The 18,197-nt window shown below is 46.5% G+C and overlaps 1 protein-coding gene across 1 annotated transcript; it reads right to left on the bottom strand.

The window, feature by feature from the left end:
• Window positions 1-324: 324 nt before the first annotated feature.
• On the bottom strand, window positions 325-17,750 carry LOC311376074 (zinc finger MIZ domain-containing protein 1-like; the record flags this gene model as incomplete). Its single annotated transcript, XM_084490967.1, has 17 exons — window positions 17,529-17,750; window positions 9,093-9,240; window positions 7,590-7,704; window positions 6,680-6,903; window positions 6,259-6,460; window positions 5,739-6,008; window positions 5,272-5,451; window positions 4,859-4,927; window positions 4,363-4,528; window positions 3,945-4,086; window positions 3,423-3,633; window positions 2,874-2,979; window positions 2,431-2,591; window positions 2,087-2,154; window positions 1,777-1,845; window positions 881-1,185; window positions 325-542 (listed from the first exon to the last, which is right to left on the bottom strand). Coding segments are annotated over exons 2-17 (2,556 nt in total), but the record flags the coding sequence as incomplete, so codon positions are not given.
• Between the last annotated feature and the right edge of the window lie 447 nt (window positions 17,751-18,197).

The following is an 18,197-nucleotide window of genomic DNA, read 5'->3' as shown; positions in this document are numbered from 1 at the left end:
CCAGCAGGCAGCTGCTAAATGAATCAGCAACATGAGCCTGCTAGCTGAGGGCTAATGGTCTCCAGCTAGTTCATATACAGAAGATTACTTGTTGGATCTGTTTGTATACAACAGCGACCAGGGACTACTGTCACTGTGGAAAACGTCCGCCTAACTGTTAACATATTGGCCTAAAAGACTCAAATAAATAAGAATCAGAACAGAGCTTAAAAACTAACAAACGCCATGAGGAAAAACAACATTCCTGATGTTTTGCAGGACTTGCTGTTTAACCGAAGAAAGACAAGACGTGGTGTGTGTTCTGGATCTGTGCGGCCCACTTACTGAGTCGGACATCCCATGGTTGAGGGGCTTGTCCTGGGACATCAGACCACCGGGGGCGTCCGGGGGATGGGAGAGCTGGGGGGCGTGCATGAAGTCACTCATAGGGGGGCCTCCCCCGCCCCCACCTCCTCCTCCTGTACCCGCTCCTCCTCCACCTCCCCCACCCGAGGGGTTACCGTGGGGGAAGTCAAAGTTCCCGTGACCATGGAAACCGTTGCCTGGAGAGAGGCAGAGATGGAGGGAGATAGAGAGAGAGAGAGAGAGAGAAACAGAGAGAGAAAATACCAAATGTCATGAATGTAATTAAGTGACTTTGGTTTCGCTCACAGGCGTAACACACACAGAAATGTGGCTGTTGTTATTTTCAGAAAACAACACTGTTATGTAATTGAAAAGAAAATAAGAAAAAAGCCCCCCACTAATTTTCTCAAGCTGGCAGTTAAAATGTGGGCTTCTTCCTCTCTTGAGGGACTCCCTTGTAGAAAATAACTAGCAGGTCAACAACAACAAGTCTCTGCTGTAGAGAATCACTGTGTGCCACGGATCCATCCATTACCTGGTCCAGCGTAGTCTCCCCCGCCATGTGGACCAGGATGAGACTGGTAGGGGCTCGGACCAGACCCGGGCCCGTGTCCAAGCCCAACCCCAGACCCGGGTCCAGACCCAGGCCCCGGTCCGGAACCAGGCCCCAGCTGGGCGATCATCTCCACCACGTTGGGCATGGTCATCTGGCTGGGGCTCATGGTCTTGAAGCGTTTGGCCAGGGGCCCGTCGGGGTCCTCCTTGATGTGCAGCTCCGACTTGATGGGCACCGGCCTCCAGCTACAGGTGGGGTCGATGGTGACCTCCTCAAACTCAGAACTACACCAGGGAGGGCAGAGAGAGAGAGCGTTAGATGTGTAAATGGTGATTTAGATACTGGGAGATTTCAGTGCATGTTGTATCAATAGGATTGCCAGTGAAATATATACATCTATATCTATATATCGACATATAACAGACCCTCTAGGGGGAAGTGGCAGAGAGCCTAGGCCGGAAACTGGGAGAGGCAAGTTTACGGCCTGCTTCCTGTTTCGTTACAGAGATTCTACCTCAGAGAAGCTCATTGCCGTTCTGAAGTTCTCAGAAGGGACTTTTTATAGGGGCTGTATTTCTAAAGCGGCCAGTCAAAAAGGTTAGGTTAGGACACTTTGCCTAAGAACTTGTGTTTGCTGTCTCTGCAGTCTGATTTGTTGGACTAAATCTCAATTGCTACAAATATACATATACATACAATATACTCATTTTGTTTAGTTTTGACTAGTATGTATGACTAGTATGTCTCTTTTCATTCCTATTACTGTCCCGTCTTTTCTACCCGCATTTCACCCAAACCACATCTAATCTAATCGTATCTTAAATCCTGAAATAATCAATGAGATGACCAGGATAGGATAGGATTGATGAACTTACTTCTGGATGGCGTTGAGGATTCCCCACATGTACTGATCCACCTCCAGGCCTTCCAACAATGCTGTTTTACTGGAGCGGAAAAGGCGTAAAAAGAAGAGATTAATAACATTGTGCTTACTATTTCGTCACTAAGTAGACAAAAGCAAATTACAGTGAAGTGAAATACAATAGTAAGTAATGCCAATTAAAACCCATCACCTTTCACCAATACTAGACCATCCCCCCCACCCCTCATTAGAAATTGTACATCTCTCTTAATAAATAATGACCAAAATGGTCAAATGTTCAACAATCCTATTCCCTGGCTTACTTGCATACAGGACACCTCCACGTTCCTCTCTCACAGTTGAGCTGCAGGTAGGACTCCAGATCGAAGCACTGCGGGGGAAGGAGAGCAAGTGTTGGATGACGTGCAGTACAATACGTTCACGGCAGAGGGGGAACACTGTTTTAACCCTGTGTCCCACAAACGTAGTTTCCAAACGGCCATTTAAGCCGAAGCCCGTTTTTGTGCAGATTGGGCAAGCTGATTCATTTGTCATCTATTGGCTTGGTCTGACAAATATAGAGATGTAGCATTTCTGTATTGATATGAATAAGGTATATGCATCAGGACTCTGGGTTGTGCGCTAGTGTCACCATGAGACATGGTACCTGGACGTGTTTGCAGTCGTGGCCGCGCGCCGGCAGCTGGATGCGTCTGAAGGTGACCGGGCATTTGAGGGAGACTTTAATGGCCGTCTGCTCCACGCCGTCCTCCCCGTTCAGGGTGGCATTGCCTGCGGAAGCGGCGACACTGCTGAAGTTCCTCTTGACTGATGGAGGGAGAAAAGGGAAAGAGAGAGAGAGAGTGAGAGAGAAAAGAGGAACACAGCGAGAGGGATAGAGAGAGGTAGAGTGAGAGTTACAGAGAGAGAGACAGAGAGAGAAAGAGATAAAGAGAACATCAGGGACAGAGGGTGAGAGACAATGAGAGAGAGAGAGAACAGTGAGTTAACCTTCATTGTACCCCGGTTAATAAAATGAACAGAACGGTGTCATTTCCAATCCCTTCACATGCAGCATGTGTGCATCTTTCCAAACAATGCTCGTCATACTTTTGGTGATGCAGTGTTCTGCCGGTAGAAGCCTCTTCTTCAAAAGACCCTGGAGGACCGAGCGCACAGATGGTCTGTGAACCAGCTGCAGCACAAACAGGTGGGACTGCAGAACACAGAGAAGCAGAGCTCGGATTAGTGGGGACGACTGAGACGAACACACCATAAAAAACACTGACTATTGGAATAACTGACGCAAATTGTGAACATTCTGTTGCGATAAAAGTAACGTTCTGATAAATATAAGTTGCATGGGGGAAAGGAGAGTGCAGTGGAGAGGTTGTTTGGCTCCCCGTCGAAAGGTACCGGGTTCGATCCTCCCGCAGCCTAGTTGAATGTTCCTTGACCTGAAGTTTTTGTACACTATTTGTGACTTTATTCCTACTGTTTATATTTATAGTGTTTCATATCGCACGTTATAGCAAAATTCCCCCCTCATGCTTGAATTAGGAACCCATCATCTAATCTAAACTGCTCTGAGTGAATCTAATCAATCGATACAAGCCAATCCTTATAAATAGTAATCAACATTGACGACATGGTACTCACACAGCAACAAGCGGTGACCGTGATCTGGATGGTGTTCCTGCCCGGCTGACAGACGTGCTTCAAGTGCAAGGGCTTGTGGGAAGTCTTGTTGTCGCCCCTCTCGATGGTGAGGGGCGTGGCATTGACGCTGACCTGTACGGACGCCGGCCAGTTGGTGTTCATCTGTCGGTCCTCGTGATGGTAGCACTTGAACTGCAGTTCCAGGTCTGACCTGCAGGGGGAGCAACAACAGTTCAACAGCGAACACAGGGACCTCAATGTAAATAAGCCTTCTGGCTTTATTGTGTCATCCCTGACCATTTATGTATTTTAATGTATGACACAGAGTGCTGTTCATATTTTATATAAAAATGGTCAAATAAATCAATCAATCAATCAATCAATCAATCAATCACTCTACACTATCCTGCTCCTTAAAGTATAGTTGTATTAATGAACACTTTTTGATACAATTCCCTTCTGTCTTTTAGCTACCAAGCGTAATGGAACCACACCAAAAGGCACAGGTGAAAAGGGCTCTACCTCCACATGAGTGTCTGGTGGACGGAGGGCCGCAGGTGGAAGACGTGGTTGCTGACGGCCAGGTTGTGCTCCAGCCTGAAGGGCTCCAGCACCACCCCGTCCCGCACCGGGAAGGTCAGCCGCAGCTCCTCGTTGGGGTTGCCTGGGAAAGAGCACACAGGTAGCCAATCAGGGTTAGACAGGGAAAAACACACCTTAATGTAATTATGGGTTGGTAGTGGGGACATGATTCATTATCCACATGCCATCTTTTTTGATGATCATTCTCTTTTGGATGACGTGTTCACACGAAGGTGCTTTTGGTTAACCTCTACCGCACAACAAGTTTAGTAGACTCAGCTAGGTTTTCAAGACAATGATGTAGCATCTGTTCCCAAAAACTCTAACAACCAACAAATTGGGGCAGGTGAAGACTTACCGGGCGGAGGAGGAAGTGCTGTCATATTTGGTTTCATGTCGGGGGGGAACTGGGGTTTGACATCCGGGTTGGGGGACAAGTAAGGGGGGATGGTACTTCCCGGGGTCATGGGCGGCGTGGGGTTACCCGGGACAGGGGAGTGGGGGTAGTTGCCCGGTCGCGAGGGCTGTAGAGGAAGGAAACAATGAAAAAAGTAGTTAAAATGTATTGATGTGCATGCATCCAATAGTTGATAGTAAGTCTAGACTTAACAGAGAAAGATATGCAGAGCACAGAGTGGAAACAACAAACACCAATTAAAAATATGTGACTAAAGTGTAGCAGCAATGAGGAATAAAACAGCGAAAATTATTTAACAACCACAGATGTGTTTATTTCAAGTCCTATATTTAAATGGACTTAAATTACAGACAAAGGAATAAACACAAACATCAAACATGATACATAATTAAACACTAGTAGACAGTGAGAGGGAGAAAATCACACGTTGCCATACCCCGTTGCCTTGGCTGTAAGAGAATCCGCCTCCAGGGAAGTTAGGACTTTGACCGTTGAATTGCTCTTGCTGTAAAGAAGTTTGATACGATACTTTAATCTCATGGTCATTTTTAGGTAAATTCACCATCACAGCAATTCAAAATGATAGGATTAAAATCAAAACTGTTAGATTACAAAATTAAAAACATTATTTCCAATTTTTTGATATTTTTGGATTTGAAAAACAAATGAATTGATTGGAAATAAAAATCATTGAAATTCAACGTCATTGGATTCAAAATACTACATTTGATTCAAAACAAATCAATCAACAAACTTTCATTCAAAATCATCTCATACTAAATCAAACGCCATGGTTCTGTTCAGTGCTCTCAAGCAGTGTGGGGCTGGATTGAATGGTGGACCGCTCACCTTGTAGTACTGGCCCATGGGCATCCCCGGGGGGTACTGTCCCTGGCCCTGCTGCCCTGGCATCCTCTGGCCCGGGTAGTTGGGAGAGGGCAGGGGTCTGGAGGCGTTGGACGGGGGGTACTGGCCCTGCTGAGGAGGGAACTGACCGTTGGGCCCGTACTGTTGACCTCCGTAGCTGGCCTGGGAGGAGGAGAAGGCACAGGAGGAAACACAGAGGTGTGAGGAAAAATAAATTCAATACCATCACTTCTAACTGATTAAGACTTGCTAGTATGTAAGTATGTATTTATGTGTATTAATATGAAACATTAACTTTTATCATTATTTAAAATTGTTTTTATTCTACTACCATCAACCTTGTTACTGTGACACCCAATCCCCGTCCGTGTTGAATGAAGCACTAACTAATTGTATCAAATGTCCTCATATATATTATATGTCTACATTAATGGTAGGCTTCCACTCACCTCTCCAGGATACGGCCTCTTCATGCCCTGCATCGGCATGCCCGGCCTGGGCCCTCCAGGGTAGCCTTGCTGGGGCATCCGTTGGCCGTGGGGGCCGAAGGGACTCATGCCTGGGGCTCGAGTTTGGTTCATGCCCATGGGGGGGCCGTTCATGTTGGGGTTCATGGGTGACCCCATGCTGGCCGGATTCATGCCTCCGGGAGGGCCTCGCGGGCTCATGAACTGGCTGCTGTAGGCCTGCGACGGGCCCATCTGAAATGAGGAACACATCTGGAGGGACAGCAGAGGTTTTCAGGTCAAAGGAAAAAAAGGTTAGGAGTACTACATTTTTGGATGAACATAATTTCATGAAATCTTCAGAAAATCATCTTATTTCAATGATACAAATCAAATGAAAAAACTAAAAAAACTATTATTCATGATATCAAGATAGATCAAATATGTAGGGATTGTATTTACAATATCTACATCATCGTTCCCTCTGTACACAGTAAGCAGCATAACGCTGTAGTCCACCCACCTGGCCATACTGGTTCATGTCCTTGTTGTGGCTCTCCTGAAGAGCGGCCACGGTGGCGGTCGCCGTGGCCGTTGCCGTGGCGGCGGCGGCGGCGACGGCGGCAGCGGCAGCAGCAGCGGCCGGCTGAGTGAAATCGCCCGGTGAGCGTGAGTGAGGGACCATGCCCATCCCGCCTGGACCGCCGTTAGGGCCTCCCGGGTAACTGGAAAAGTACATCAAAAATAAGATAAGACGCGGAGGCAGTTTATACTAACAATATAGTGATATCAAGATGGGTCCTATTTTATGAAGAAAAATAAATACTAATAAACAGTAAAACCTTTTAAAATGAATAAATTCATAAATTCATAAAAAGTTTAAAAGCATAAAAAAAAAAAAGATAAAGCGTATATTAATCCACTGCCTCGGCGGTCGTACTCACCCTTGGCCGTATCCGCCGGGGCCCCCAGGGTAGCCGGGCCGGCCGTACATGCCCTGCTGCATGTACTGCTGGTTGGGGCCCCCCTTGGCAGCGAACTGCTGCTGCTGCTGGGCGCTGAACTGGGCCGAGTTGAGCCCCGGCCCGCTGCCCCCCATGCCGGTGTTCATGGGGTTCCCCCCCTGGTTCATGGGGTTGTTGCTGTTGGCCATGTGGTTGGCCAGCACCTGTGTGGGAGCGACACGTACAGGACGCTCAGTTAACCTAAGGGGACTGCTTTGGTAGGATCATGCTGAGCCCAGTACTCAAACATAGTAAGTGACTATGTACTAACATAATGAATTAAATGACCTTGTCTTTGTGACTCCCAAAGCTACTCTGCACACTCCATCCAGTTACATGAATGTTAATGTAGTTCATTTGTATGCTAATTCTAATATTGATGTAATGCTTTCATTGTAATAAATCTCATCCATAAGGTGCTTGGGATAAAACTGCAGCTAAATACTAAATGTAAATGTACTCATGTCTGGATTGAAAGGTTAGAATGCCCCGATCCTAGAAAGTAGGCGGTAAACTTTCAGAATTAAAAAAACTGTGTTCTGACAACTGACTTTTGACGTTTGATGCCATATAACGAACAAACTAAAAGCTGGGCTGGCTGGGTGGCGTGAATGCGAGGGGTTTTTGATGGTAAGCTTCTTGTAAACAAAGAGGGAGGTAGGTGTTGGCCAGCATCTTTTAATTTGTAAAATATTTCATAGAATGTGATTTTATTGCTCACATTATTTGAATCACCATCAATCAGCATTGACTACAGATATGTCCAGGTCATTTTAAGCTTAGAGCTAGTTGACATGTTACGTATTGAAATGTTGACGATATTTGTGGCCATTTTCAGGGGGAGTCCTACCTGACTCTGCGATGTGTTGGTCACACCCCACACTGTGGTCACTACGGAAACCGACCCAGGGGCCTGGTTGGTGTTCTGTTGCCAGGGGCCCGAGTCGTAGGGAAAGGACCCATCGCTGGAACACGAACACGAACACACACACACACACACACACACACACACACACACACACACACACACACACACACACACACACACACACACACACACACACACACACACACACACACACACACACACACACACACACAGGGTTTTAATTGGATGCTGAGAAAGTCATTAGAGAGAGACAAAGGCAACTAGTTGAGTATTTGTCCAGATAACGGGATTAGTTTGGAGGTATCGCTTGCCAACAGGTTAGGCAATAATAACCAATGAAAAAAGGAAATTGTTTGGCTCTGGATTTTCAAAACACATTTCCGGCCAGTACAACATTTGTGGAAAGCACACTGAAATGTGCCAAAAGCTCTCAAGGAAGCGATAAGGAGTTTTAATAGGCACTCACACACACACACACACAAACATCTCACACACATCTTCTCACAGGACACGCAAATGTGATGACATTTGTGGTGTGAGTTGCTGAAAATTGGCTAACGCTGCGCTGGGCGCGTTTCGGAATGTTTGGCATTCAGTTTCAAAAACAAATCCCAGAGCAAAAAAATATGAGAACGCGTGAAATACAATAAACAAGCAGAGCTCTCATGGGGGAGAGAGGCGGGAGTGTGTGTGCGTGTGTGAGGGAGGGAAGAGAGTGTGTGTGTGTATGTGGGTGTGTGTGTGTTGAGTGGGAGGGAGGGGAGAGAGAGGGGGAAAGCTGTTCTTGGAGAATGATCTGTTTTCTCTTGGAGCAAACGACGTGTTCAATATTTCCCCGCGCAGACTCAACATATCCTCCATTAAGGAGAGAGCACACACTTCAGGAGCCTTCGTGGAAGCATCTGATTTGAGCATGGAATGTTCCTGGGCAAAACGGAAAATGTTTTAACTGCTCTCTCTCTCGTGTGTGTGTGTGTGTGTGTGTGTGTGTGTGTGTGTGTGTGTGTGTGTGTGTGTGTGTGTGTGTGTGTGTGTGTGTGTGTGTGCGTGTGTGTGTCATGTAGGTCTCTCCACTCAGAACTCCCCCCATGCCTTTCCAAATTGACGTTGGCGCACTTCTGAAGAAATCTTTTTTAGAGAAAATCTCCTGCGGTATGAATATTTCATAAGGGTGGAAGTTGATATTAGGCTTAAGATGAGCCCTGCCATTTACTCAGATTAAAGAGAGTGAGTGTGTGAATGTGTGTGTATACATACATGTATAACCGGTTGGAGTATGTGCGGCCATTTACAGTGTGTGTGTGTGTGTGTGTGTGTGTGTCATGGTTGTGTCGATGTGTGTGACTGTATGCGTGGATATATCCATGTTTGAGTGTTTAAGTCTGGATATATCCATGTGCGTGCGTGTGCGTGTGTGTGTGTGTGTGTGTGTGAGTGTGATGACCCAGGGCGGCCCTCTCTGACCTGTGCGTGAGGCCAGGCTTCATGCTGTTCATGCTGGGCTGGGGATGCATGGGGCCTTTATGGGGCCCCTGGGGCTCGTTCTGACGGTTCTTCTGGTGCCGCAGCAGGAGGAGGCGACCCAGCTCCTCGCACCACGACGACAGCAGGGCTATGAGTGGGGAGCGTGCACACACACACACACACACACACACACACACACACACACACACACACACACACACACACACACACACACACACACACACACACACACACACATCGGTTAATTGCGGCTCATACTGACGCTCACACGTGAATGGATGTGCGTGAAGACACACAGCATGACGGCACACACTGTAGCTGCACGTTTGACAACAGACATACCTGCGGTATTCATGGGCATGTGGAAGTGAACATGAGCAACACATAGTAAGCAAGACACACAAACAAAACGCTGGCTCTTCTTCTATCTAGAGATGAGATATCGTGCACTACGGGGTCACTTGCACGCACACTTCGTCAACGGTCGAACCCAACCATTGAACATGCTGTTCCTTTACTAAGGACGTTTGGTCCAAACATCACCAGTCCATGCTCCTCGCGGACTCGACAGTACCTCTATAGGGCTCTAGGAGGCAGCCTAACCCAGTAAAAGACCCCAGACTCACACACTATTCCCTGTGTGGATTTCATAGACATACTGAATCACCGGGCTGCTATCTGCAGTGCCATAAAACACTATGATATATTTACTGTGGTGAGGACCTCCCAGTCTTTGTGCCAGCGAGCACAAAAAAAATAGATGAACAGAGAAAAGAGTGTTTTTTATTTTTCCTCAAATGTAATCCATGTTATAAATTATGATATCCTGTATTATCAACATCAGACGCCTCTCAATCTTTCCTTTTTCTTTCCTCTCATCTGTGTCACCCCATCTCCCCCTCTCTCGCTCCCTCTCTCTCAATCTCCCTCCCTCCCTCTGTCTCTCTCTATCCCATTCTTTATGTCTTTCTCCCCGACATCATTTTCTTGTTCTTTAACCTTTCCCAAATCCAATCTCAACCGATGTCTCTCCTTCACTTTCTCTATCTCAATCTCTATCACTCGATTTATCCCTCTCTCCATACATCTCCCTCTCTCTCTGTCAGGATTGGGCGGAGAACGGTATTGACTAATCGCACTGTTCAGCATTCTCTGTGTATCGCGGTGCAGTGGAGCAGGGCAGACACGGCACAGTCTTCTACCTACGTTTTCAAGATCAGAAGGATCACATCTCAGCCACTCTGCCCCCTCACCGCAGACCCCCGTCCAACTCAACCCCCCCACCCCAACCCCCTCAGTCTCTTATACCAAATCAAAACCCATTACCCAATGAATTGAAAGGCCTCAGTAACTCAATTAAAGATGCATTCATTTTCTAAATTTGATTCCTCGATGACATTGGAATTTGTTGCCAATTTTGTATTAATATGAAAACCACATTTTGTGAATATATGTCATCACAAGTCATGTTTTAGTAATGTTGTTATTGAGCCCACTGTAACTAACGATAAAATAACACACTCTGCCTTTTTGATTAATAAACAAACACATCGGGGTGGGGTGGGATGTAAATTAGCCTACACTTTTACATTGAAGTGTGAACACAAATGTTGATTGATGTGTACTGTCCCTGCCAAAATAAATCTGAAAAGAAATCGAATAAAAACGAAGGCTCACTGAAGGACAACTAAACAACGCCAGCGCGGCGGGGAAAGGTAGAGCAGAAGAAGAAGAGCAGGAAGAGAGCGAGCGGTGACAAGAGAGGAGGAGCAGAAAGCAAGACAAGCAATTTTTTTTGTTGTCTGGGGTGGCGGATGGAGGGGTGGAGCCGAGCCTTCCAGTTAAAAAGGAATTATCCCAGTGTACCCATTAGAGGGAGTTTACCTCCCTGCTAAATCACCACCTCCAATCCTCACCGCCGGTAACCCCCCATTTAGACCTGAGCATGGGGCATGAACGCAGACACAAGATGGGGTGGGGAGGGGTGGTTCCTCCGAGGCAGCATAAAGAAACATGCCCGTTTTGCAGTCCTATCCGCAACCGTTGGATCATATCGGCAGCCAACCAAACAACACATTTTCACGTCTTGAAATCACAGTGCAAAAAAAAAGAAAGAAGAAAAAACGCATACACTTTTTTCCACTTCGCAAGTCTTCAAAAACCATGGCAACTGTGTTATCTGGTGAGCTGGTGTCAGGCGATTCCCCCTCCCTGCAGTCTTTCAGCGCCAGCGTACGATACACCTACACTTCTGTCAGTCCCCCCTTTTGAATTCCTTCAAAAACAACCACAACCTTCCCTGGCGCTCGCCTATTGAAAGTCCTCCGCTTGGGTCTCTCAGCCCTGTGATTAAATTGTTTTGTTATCTCGGCTGATGTGAAACAAAAGGGAAAACGGTGCCAAGAGCTTCAACCGTCTAGCCAATTGGGAGAGAGAGAGAGAGACATGGACTGAAAAGCGACTTTTCATCGAAGCTAGGAACTCTCTAGTCCTCTCTTCATGTATTGGCTCGTTCCTTTCACCTAAAAAGACCTTAATCTAAATGAGAACCTGACATTTAAAATGGCTAACAGTGAGTTACACGAAAGCGATTTTACAGCGCGATACAACAGAGACGATAATTCATGTTATCTTCACAGACATGCAGTTTTGTTTAAAGAAATAACAGATGAAACATATAATTACTATACAAAACAAAGTAACCATTCAAGTGGATTAACAAATCAGCACTTGCATGTGGTAAGCTTGTAAAGCAAACAGCCCATCATTACTATAACAGATAATTACATCTCAGTTAGTCTACATCAATTCATTTTAATTATGAATACTTATACCATAAATTGGTTGTACCAACAATTGATGTCTGTCCGTCAACCATCTCAGAACCAGTAAGAACCAGTAACAGTCCTCCAACAGCAGCAACCACATTAAAGCCCGCTTTAGGCCCAATATACTGATTTTGTTCAGAAAACAAAGTTTGTTTCACAGAAAGTGCAGCGTTTTTAATACCCAATAGGCAATTAGTATAATGTTGGGGCGGTTATGGTGTTTAAAATGTTAGCGTTAGCCATTAGCTAGAAGCAGCCGGGAGCACGGCTGCTAGAAGTGAGCCCCTCACCCCCCCAGCAGTCCGCTGGGATCGCGGCTAGCAGAGAGCAGAAGCCCTAGCAACACGCTGCAAGGCCCCTTAACTAAAACCATGTTGAGTATCCTCCTCTTATAAAGAAACCGCCACGCTAATTACACTGAACTGCAGCTCTCTGGTATCACACATTGTGTGTGTGTGTGTGTGTGTGTGTGCTCCACAAAAAATATGTGCTAATTAGTGATTAATTAATTTATTGATTAAGTGCAGCTCCTCTTCATAAACAACCAACATTTGAATGGTCTTAAAACTTCCTAATTAAGTAGCACTAAAGCGATCCTATTCACAAACCATGTGCTGTGTGTTCCCTTTAATAAATAAAAACATCTGCTCTTAATGTTCCTTATGGCAAGGTGCTACTTTAACAGACGCCGTGTGCGTTTACATGGCAAGACTTAACCCATCACATCAAGTCTTCCACATTTTAATAAACGCCAGAAAGTACAGGTCTACATAGATATATATAGCATATGTTAGCTTAGCATATGTTAGCTAGCCTTTCGCTTGAACAAGTAGTTGTTCATCCTAGTGTCTGTTCACAACACGGCTTGATTACCTCGCGCTATGGCAACCACCTCGAGAATCATCACTGGGCTTTTTCCACACACACACACACACACGCACACACACACACACACACTTTACAACACAGACTCAGAGCTTGAAATGCAAATGTATAGTGTACAGCATATCCTTTCCACCACACACACACACACACACACACACACACACACACACACACACACACACACACACACACACACACACACACACACACACACACACACACACACACACCCCTGATAGAAACAGCACTTTGTGTGTGCATGCAGCTCCCGCTTCAGACAACACCAACAACAACAAAGAAACAACAACAACAACAGAAGGTAGACAATGAGAGAGTAAATACTGTTGGACCACGTCTCTGGACCACATGGTGAACACTGACCGAGCCACACTACACAGAGAAGCCTACTGAGACGAAGCGTGAGATGGAAGGAGGAGGAGGAGGAGGAGGAGGAGGAGAAAGGAACAGAAGCCATTTAAGAAAGAAAAAAAAAGTCACTTGAATCTGTCTTTTCAAACATCGTGTGTTGGGCGACGCCGTGAGGGGTAGAAAATATTATGCAAACGATGAATTATGGAGGGAGGAATTCTGTGTGTGTGTGTGTGTAGGGGAGGGAGATCCTGTGAAAATAAAAGCTCATGCTTTTGTATAAAAACAAAAAAACATAATGGAATCCATCTTGCAGCCAATGATACCCCCCCCCCCCCCCCTCCGGTGTCAACCCCGCCAACACCCGGGACCCTCACCCAGCCAGCCCCCCCCCCCCCCCCCCCCCTTGTGTTGTGCCAATGTACCCGATGCGGGCATGTCAAATGAGGTTTACCCTCCATGGCTGACGGAGAGGGGTAGGAGGAGGGGGTAGAGTGGGTTTGTAGGTTGGATGGGGAGGCTGGGGAGGGTGGAGGCAGGCTTGGCGAATAAACGCGCCGATGCCGCCGCCTTCGGAGGCCACCTGCACCGTTCCCAAAGTCCACACACTCCGAACACACGCTTGCACATTTGACTGAGATGTGAACATTCAAATTCTTCCTCGGGGGGGGGCGGAGGGGGGGACCTTCTCATTTGTTTGAATGGAAAACTATTGCTAGGTAAAGAAAACAACACAAACATTTGTGATTGTGCAACTTCCTTTATCTGCCATCAGTAGGTGACAATAGGGTGCGTGTTTTCAACCTACGACGACGGTTGGATGGGTCCCCCCCACCCCCCCCCGATCCAATCACTCTGTCGGAGTAACCTCATGGGAGTGGAGAGGGGCGGGGGGCAGAGGCTGGGGACGTATGGCGGGGATGCTAGGCATGAGAGGCGGAGGTGGAAGGAGGGGAGGGGAGGTGAGGTTTGTGTGTGTGTGTGTGTGTGTGGGGGTGTGTGTGTGGGGGGGGTAGGGGTGGGGGGGTGGGGTGGGGGCAGGGGGTAAGATGGCCGCCTCCCTGGGATGAGTGAGGGTCACAAGCCTGAAGGATGCTGCAGCAGCCCAGAGAGGGAGGGAATATCTCTACCTGAGTCACTTTGACATCTCCTGCAGGTGTTGGTTTCTGTGGGGTTCAAATTACACGTTTAAAAACCCATGAGGGACACAAGAGGCAGCAGGAACACCATATATAGATAGATATAGATAGAAAGGTAAACGTAAAGATGTGGCTATGTAAATATAGCTACAGGTACAGAGGCACAGCGGAATCAGATGAGCTCACGTGGCGCCGCACAAAGCACTTTAAAACACGTATGCCCTAAGCCTCAGTCTCTGCCACTTGTACACAAAACAGAACTGAGGATGGATTTGTGGGATTTGTGGGGTGTCTGGGAGGAATAATGTCTTCTTAAACCAGGGACTGTTCATGCTTAGATAGAGTGGCTGTTTGCAAGTGTAGGTGTAGGTACGGGCCTGATTGTTCTGCTAGCGATTGAGAGTCGTCGTGATCACATGTGTGAAGCACAACATTGCTGCTGAGATTCAATGCAGTCCAATAGAGCTGCGATCAGTGACATCCTTAAACAAACCCCACGAGTGGGTGGTTCTGTGAGAAATGAGAAGCCGACACTGACGTCAAATGTGTCTTGAATGATCCCTCAGAGATTGTTTTAGATGCAACACATGGGGAAAACGCCCCCTGTTGTTACTGATGATTAGATTGCACAGCGTGAAATGTGTGGACAGAAAACATTTCACTTACAGAAGGGAGCATTTCAAATATTGTGGTTATGATGTTTGTTTGGGATGATATAAACATATTTCAGAGGCTACTTTGCCATTGTCTGAAAGGAAATTCATCATGGTTTTCCACTTGTTAAATCAGTTGCCTGCTTGACTGCATTGAGGCCTACTAAATGAATGAAATAACAAAACACAAAGTCTTTAACTAGGTCGTCTGATGTTGGTTATCATGTTTTTTTATAAACGATTCTCTGACATTACAATACTGGGCAGCTCTCAGTTACGACTGAGGATTATAGCGATTGACCTGCATTCTCATACAGAGTTCCTCTGCTATCAATCCAAACACAGTTTGATTATAATCTCAAGGTGCTTTTCAAAACGTACACCACAGTCACAAAGAATTGTGACTTCATATTGTTCCAGAGGAAACTGACTGAATGTACTATTTGGATTGTTCTTGACCCAACGTATCAGTTCAATTAAGATGGACCAATCAAGACAGTCCAATTAAGATCGCCCAATAAGCACAGTCCAATTAAGATCGCCCAATAAGCACAGTCCACTATGTAAGGATACAGACACAATGACCAGGTCATAAGATGTGATGAGTCATGCACACACAGACACAAACACACACACACACAAAACAGACACACAAGACACAAACAAGACTACATAAGTCTTATTTCCGAAGGCGAATACACAAACAGAGTCAGTCAGGGAAAGGTGTTTTGTGTGTTTGAGTCGGAGGAGCCTCGTAGTAAAGCGAAACCTCACACTGAGGGGAAGAGGAGAGACATCAGAGAGAGAGACACGCTGTGAATGAACGCCTCTTATCTGCCACACACAGCACCCCCCCGTCAGTGGAGTAGAAAACCCAGTGAATATCACACGGCTAATTACAACCAGACACGCTGCCATCTCCTAAACCTCCTCAATATGTTTTTTTCATCGCACGTTGTTGTTCGTTTTTTAGACAGAATCATTAAAGGGGGGGGGTGTTATGTGATCAAAGATTCAGAGGTTTCCCCTGGGGCGACTGTTTCATAATGTAGAGCGCTGATTAAAAAGAGATGAAAGATGACAGAAGCGGAGGCCTGTTCACAGGTGAATGATTTATAGTACAAAACAACCAGGAAGTGGCTGTCGTGGAGGTGTCAAATCAAAATAGCCTTGATTTAGAGGATCAAAAGGGGTTGTGAATCTGATTAAGGCCGCTTAAGGCCGCCTGGATTAACAAACACATCCCATTGCATCACACACTTCTGTATTTGATGTTCATTAGTATCTTTTTTAGCCTTTGTTTTGATCTGGGCTTCCTTAAACAAAGACAACATATGACTTAAACTCATTCAAAACTCATTCAAAAATGCAAACCACCAACTGATGTTCCACACATGACATGGAGATCACAAAAATAAATATAAGGCTACACAAATCAAACGCAAAGTCAACCATAACAAAATCAGCCAATCAGCAGCCACGCAAAGCTGGGGCTGTCGTGCTGGGTGACGCTACTATCTGCCTGTAGGGGACACAAGAGTGTCCCCTACAGCACAACCTATGGAGATGGGGCTCCACAACCAGTAACCAGTAGCCTCCCTAGGACACATTAAGTATCCGTATCTGCATGGCCTCAAGCACTTTGTCTCATCAGCCTGAATGAATAGGAATAAAGAGTTATTTTGTGTTCTTGTTGTAGTTATTTAGACACACTTTACTTTAACCACAGAAGATAATCAGACATAATCTAACTATACTATTCACGTTTAGAACTGTACTATTAACTCCTGAGCTGGTAGCTTCATGCACAGCAGGGAAGGTCTCCGGCTTCAAAGCACAGGGTCCCAACCTAGACACAATCCACTCTGACAAATCGCTCAAGTAGGCCATGTCCCCCCCCCCCCACCCACCCACACACAAACACACGTACACACCGGACTAGGAGTGACCCGGTAATAGGCAGAACGACATGTAGGTCAAGCTTGTGGTCAGCTGATCTGTTCCTGCAGCCACTGCTAGCCCTACACTCCCCAGTCAGGCGAGTAACACACTGTGTGTACAGGAGACACAGCGAACACGATACACACTCATGGTTTGATTGACTCATTACAGCAGATACAGTAATGTCGATTACTGTGTGACAATCACGTGATGTCTAAACTACATAGTGTACTCTAGTGTGACTTCACTGGTGAGTACGGCTGATTTAAAGCCGCTTAATCCTGGCCAGTATAGTGGGCATATGTGTGCATTCACTCTCACAATATGTAGCATGCTAATATGCATAAACAAACATGAAACATACCCAACTGGGAAATGTGTATGCAGTTGGGGCAGGCACAAATAGACACACACACACACACACACACACTTTACAACTCATAGTTCAAAAGACACACATATGCACACACACACACAGTTCTGAAGACACACGTATGCACACACACAGAGTTCTGAAGACACACATACTCAAACACACACACACACACACACTTCTAAACACATACTCTCACACACACACAGACACACACCTGCACTTACCCAGAGCAAAGCAAAGTCCATGCACGTCTCATCTCTCTACCGTCATGTTGCAGAGGAACAACTCAAGTGTCACAGATAGTCCTGCTCCCTCACAGAGGCCGGTGGCCACTCTCGGAGCACTCGCCTCTCTCTAGCCCTGCTGCTTGAGCCTTATCTCTCTCTCTTTCTCTCTGGCCCACGCTCTCTCTATGTCTTTCTCTCACTACATATCCCTTACTCTCCACACACATTCTAACTTCCCCCACCCCTCCTCTCTCGTGCGCTCTCCCCCCCCCTCTCTCACTCTCTCTCTCTCTCTCCCCCCCTCTCTATTCCTCTCTCCCTCTCTGTGTCTCTCTCCCTCGCTTTCTCTGATCCGTCTTCTCCCCCTGTCCGGCTACTGCACAATGCACATCAATTATTCAGAGGCAGTCTCCCGGTTACTCCAGCTTATCCAATCAGAAAGCAGAGCTGCACTAATGGGCTCCTGCTGTATACCTGCTGTACAGAAAGCAGGAGCCACAGAGGGGGAGAACAAGGGAGGGAGAGAGAGAGTGATAAAGAGAGGGGGGAGAGGGAGAGGTGGGAGAGAGAGAGGTGGGGGAGAGAGAGAGACAGACAGACCGAGACAGAGAGAGAGAGAAAGTGGGTGAGGGAGAGTGGGAGAGGGATGTTGATGGAGGGAAAAAG

Source organism: Micromesistius poutassou (assembly GCF_964030765.1).
Source record: "Micromesistius poutassou genome assembly, contig: SCAFFOLD_990, whole genome shotgun sequence".
Taxonomy (NCBI): Eukaryota; Metazoa; Chordata; class Actinopteri; order Gadiformes; family Gadidae; genus Micromesistius; species Micromesistius poutassou.
Note: the sequence above shows the minus strand (reverse complement) of the source record. Positions and strands in the feature narration are given on the sequence as shown.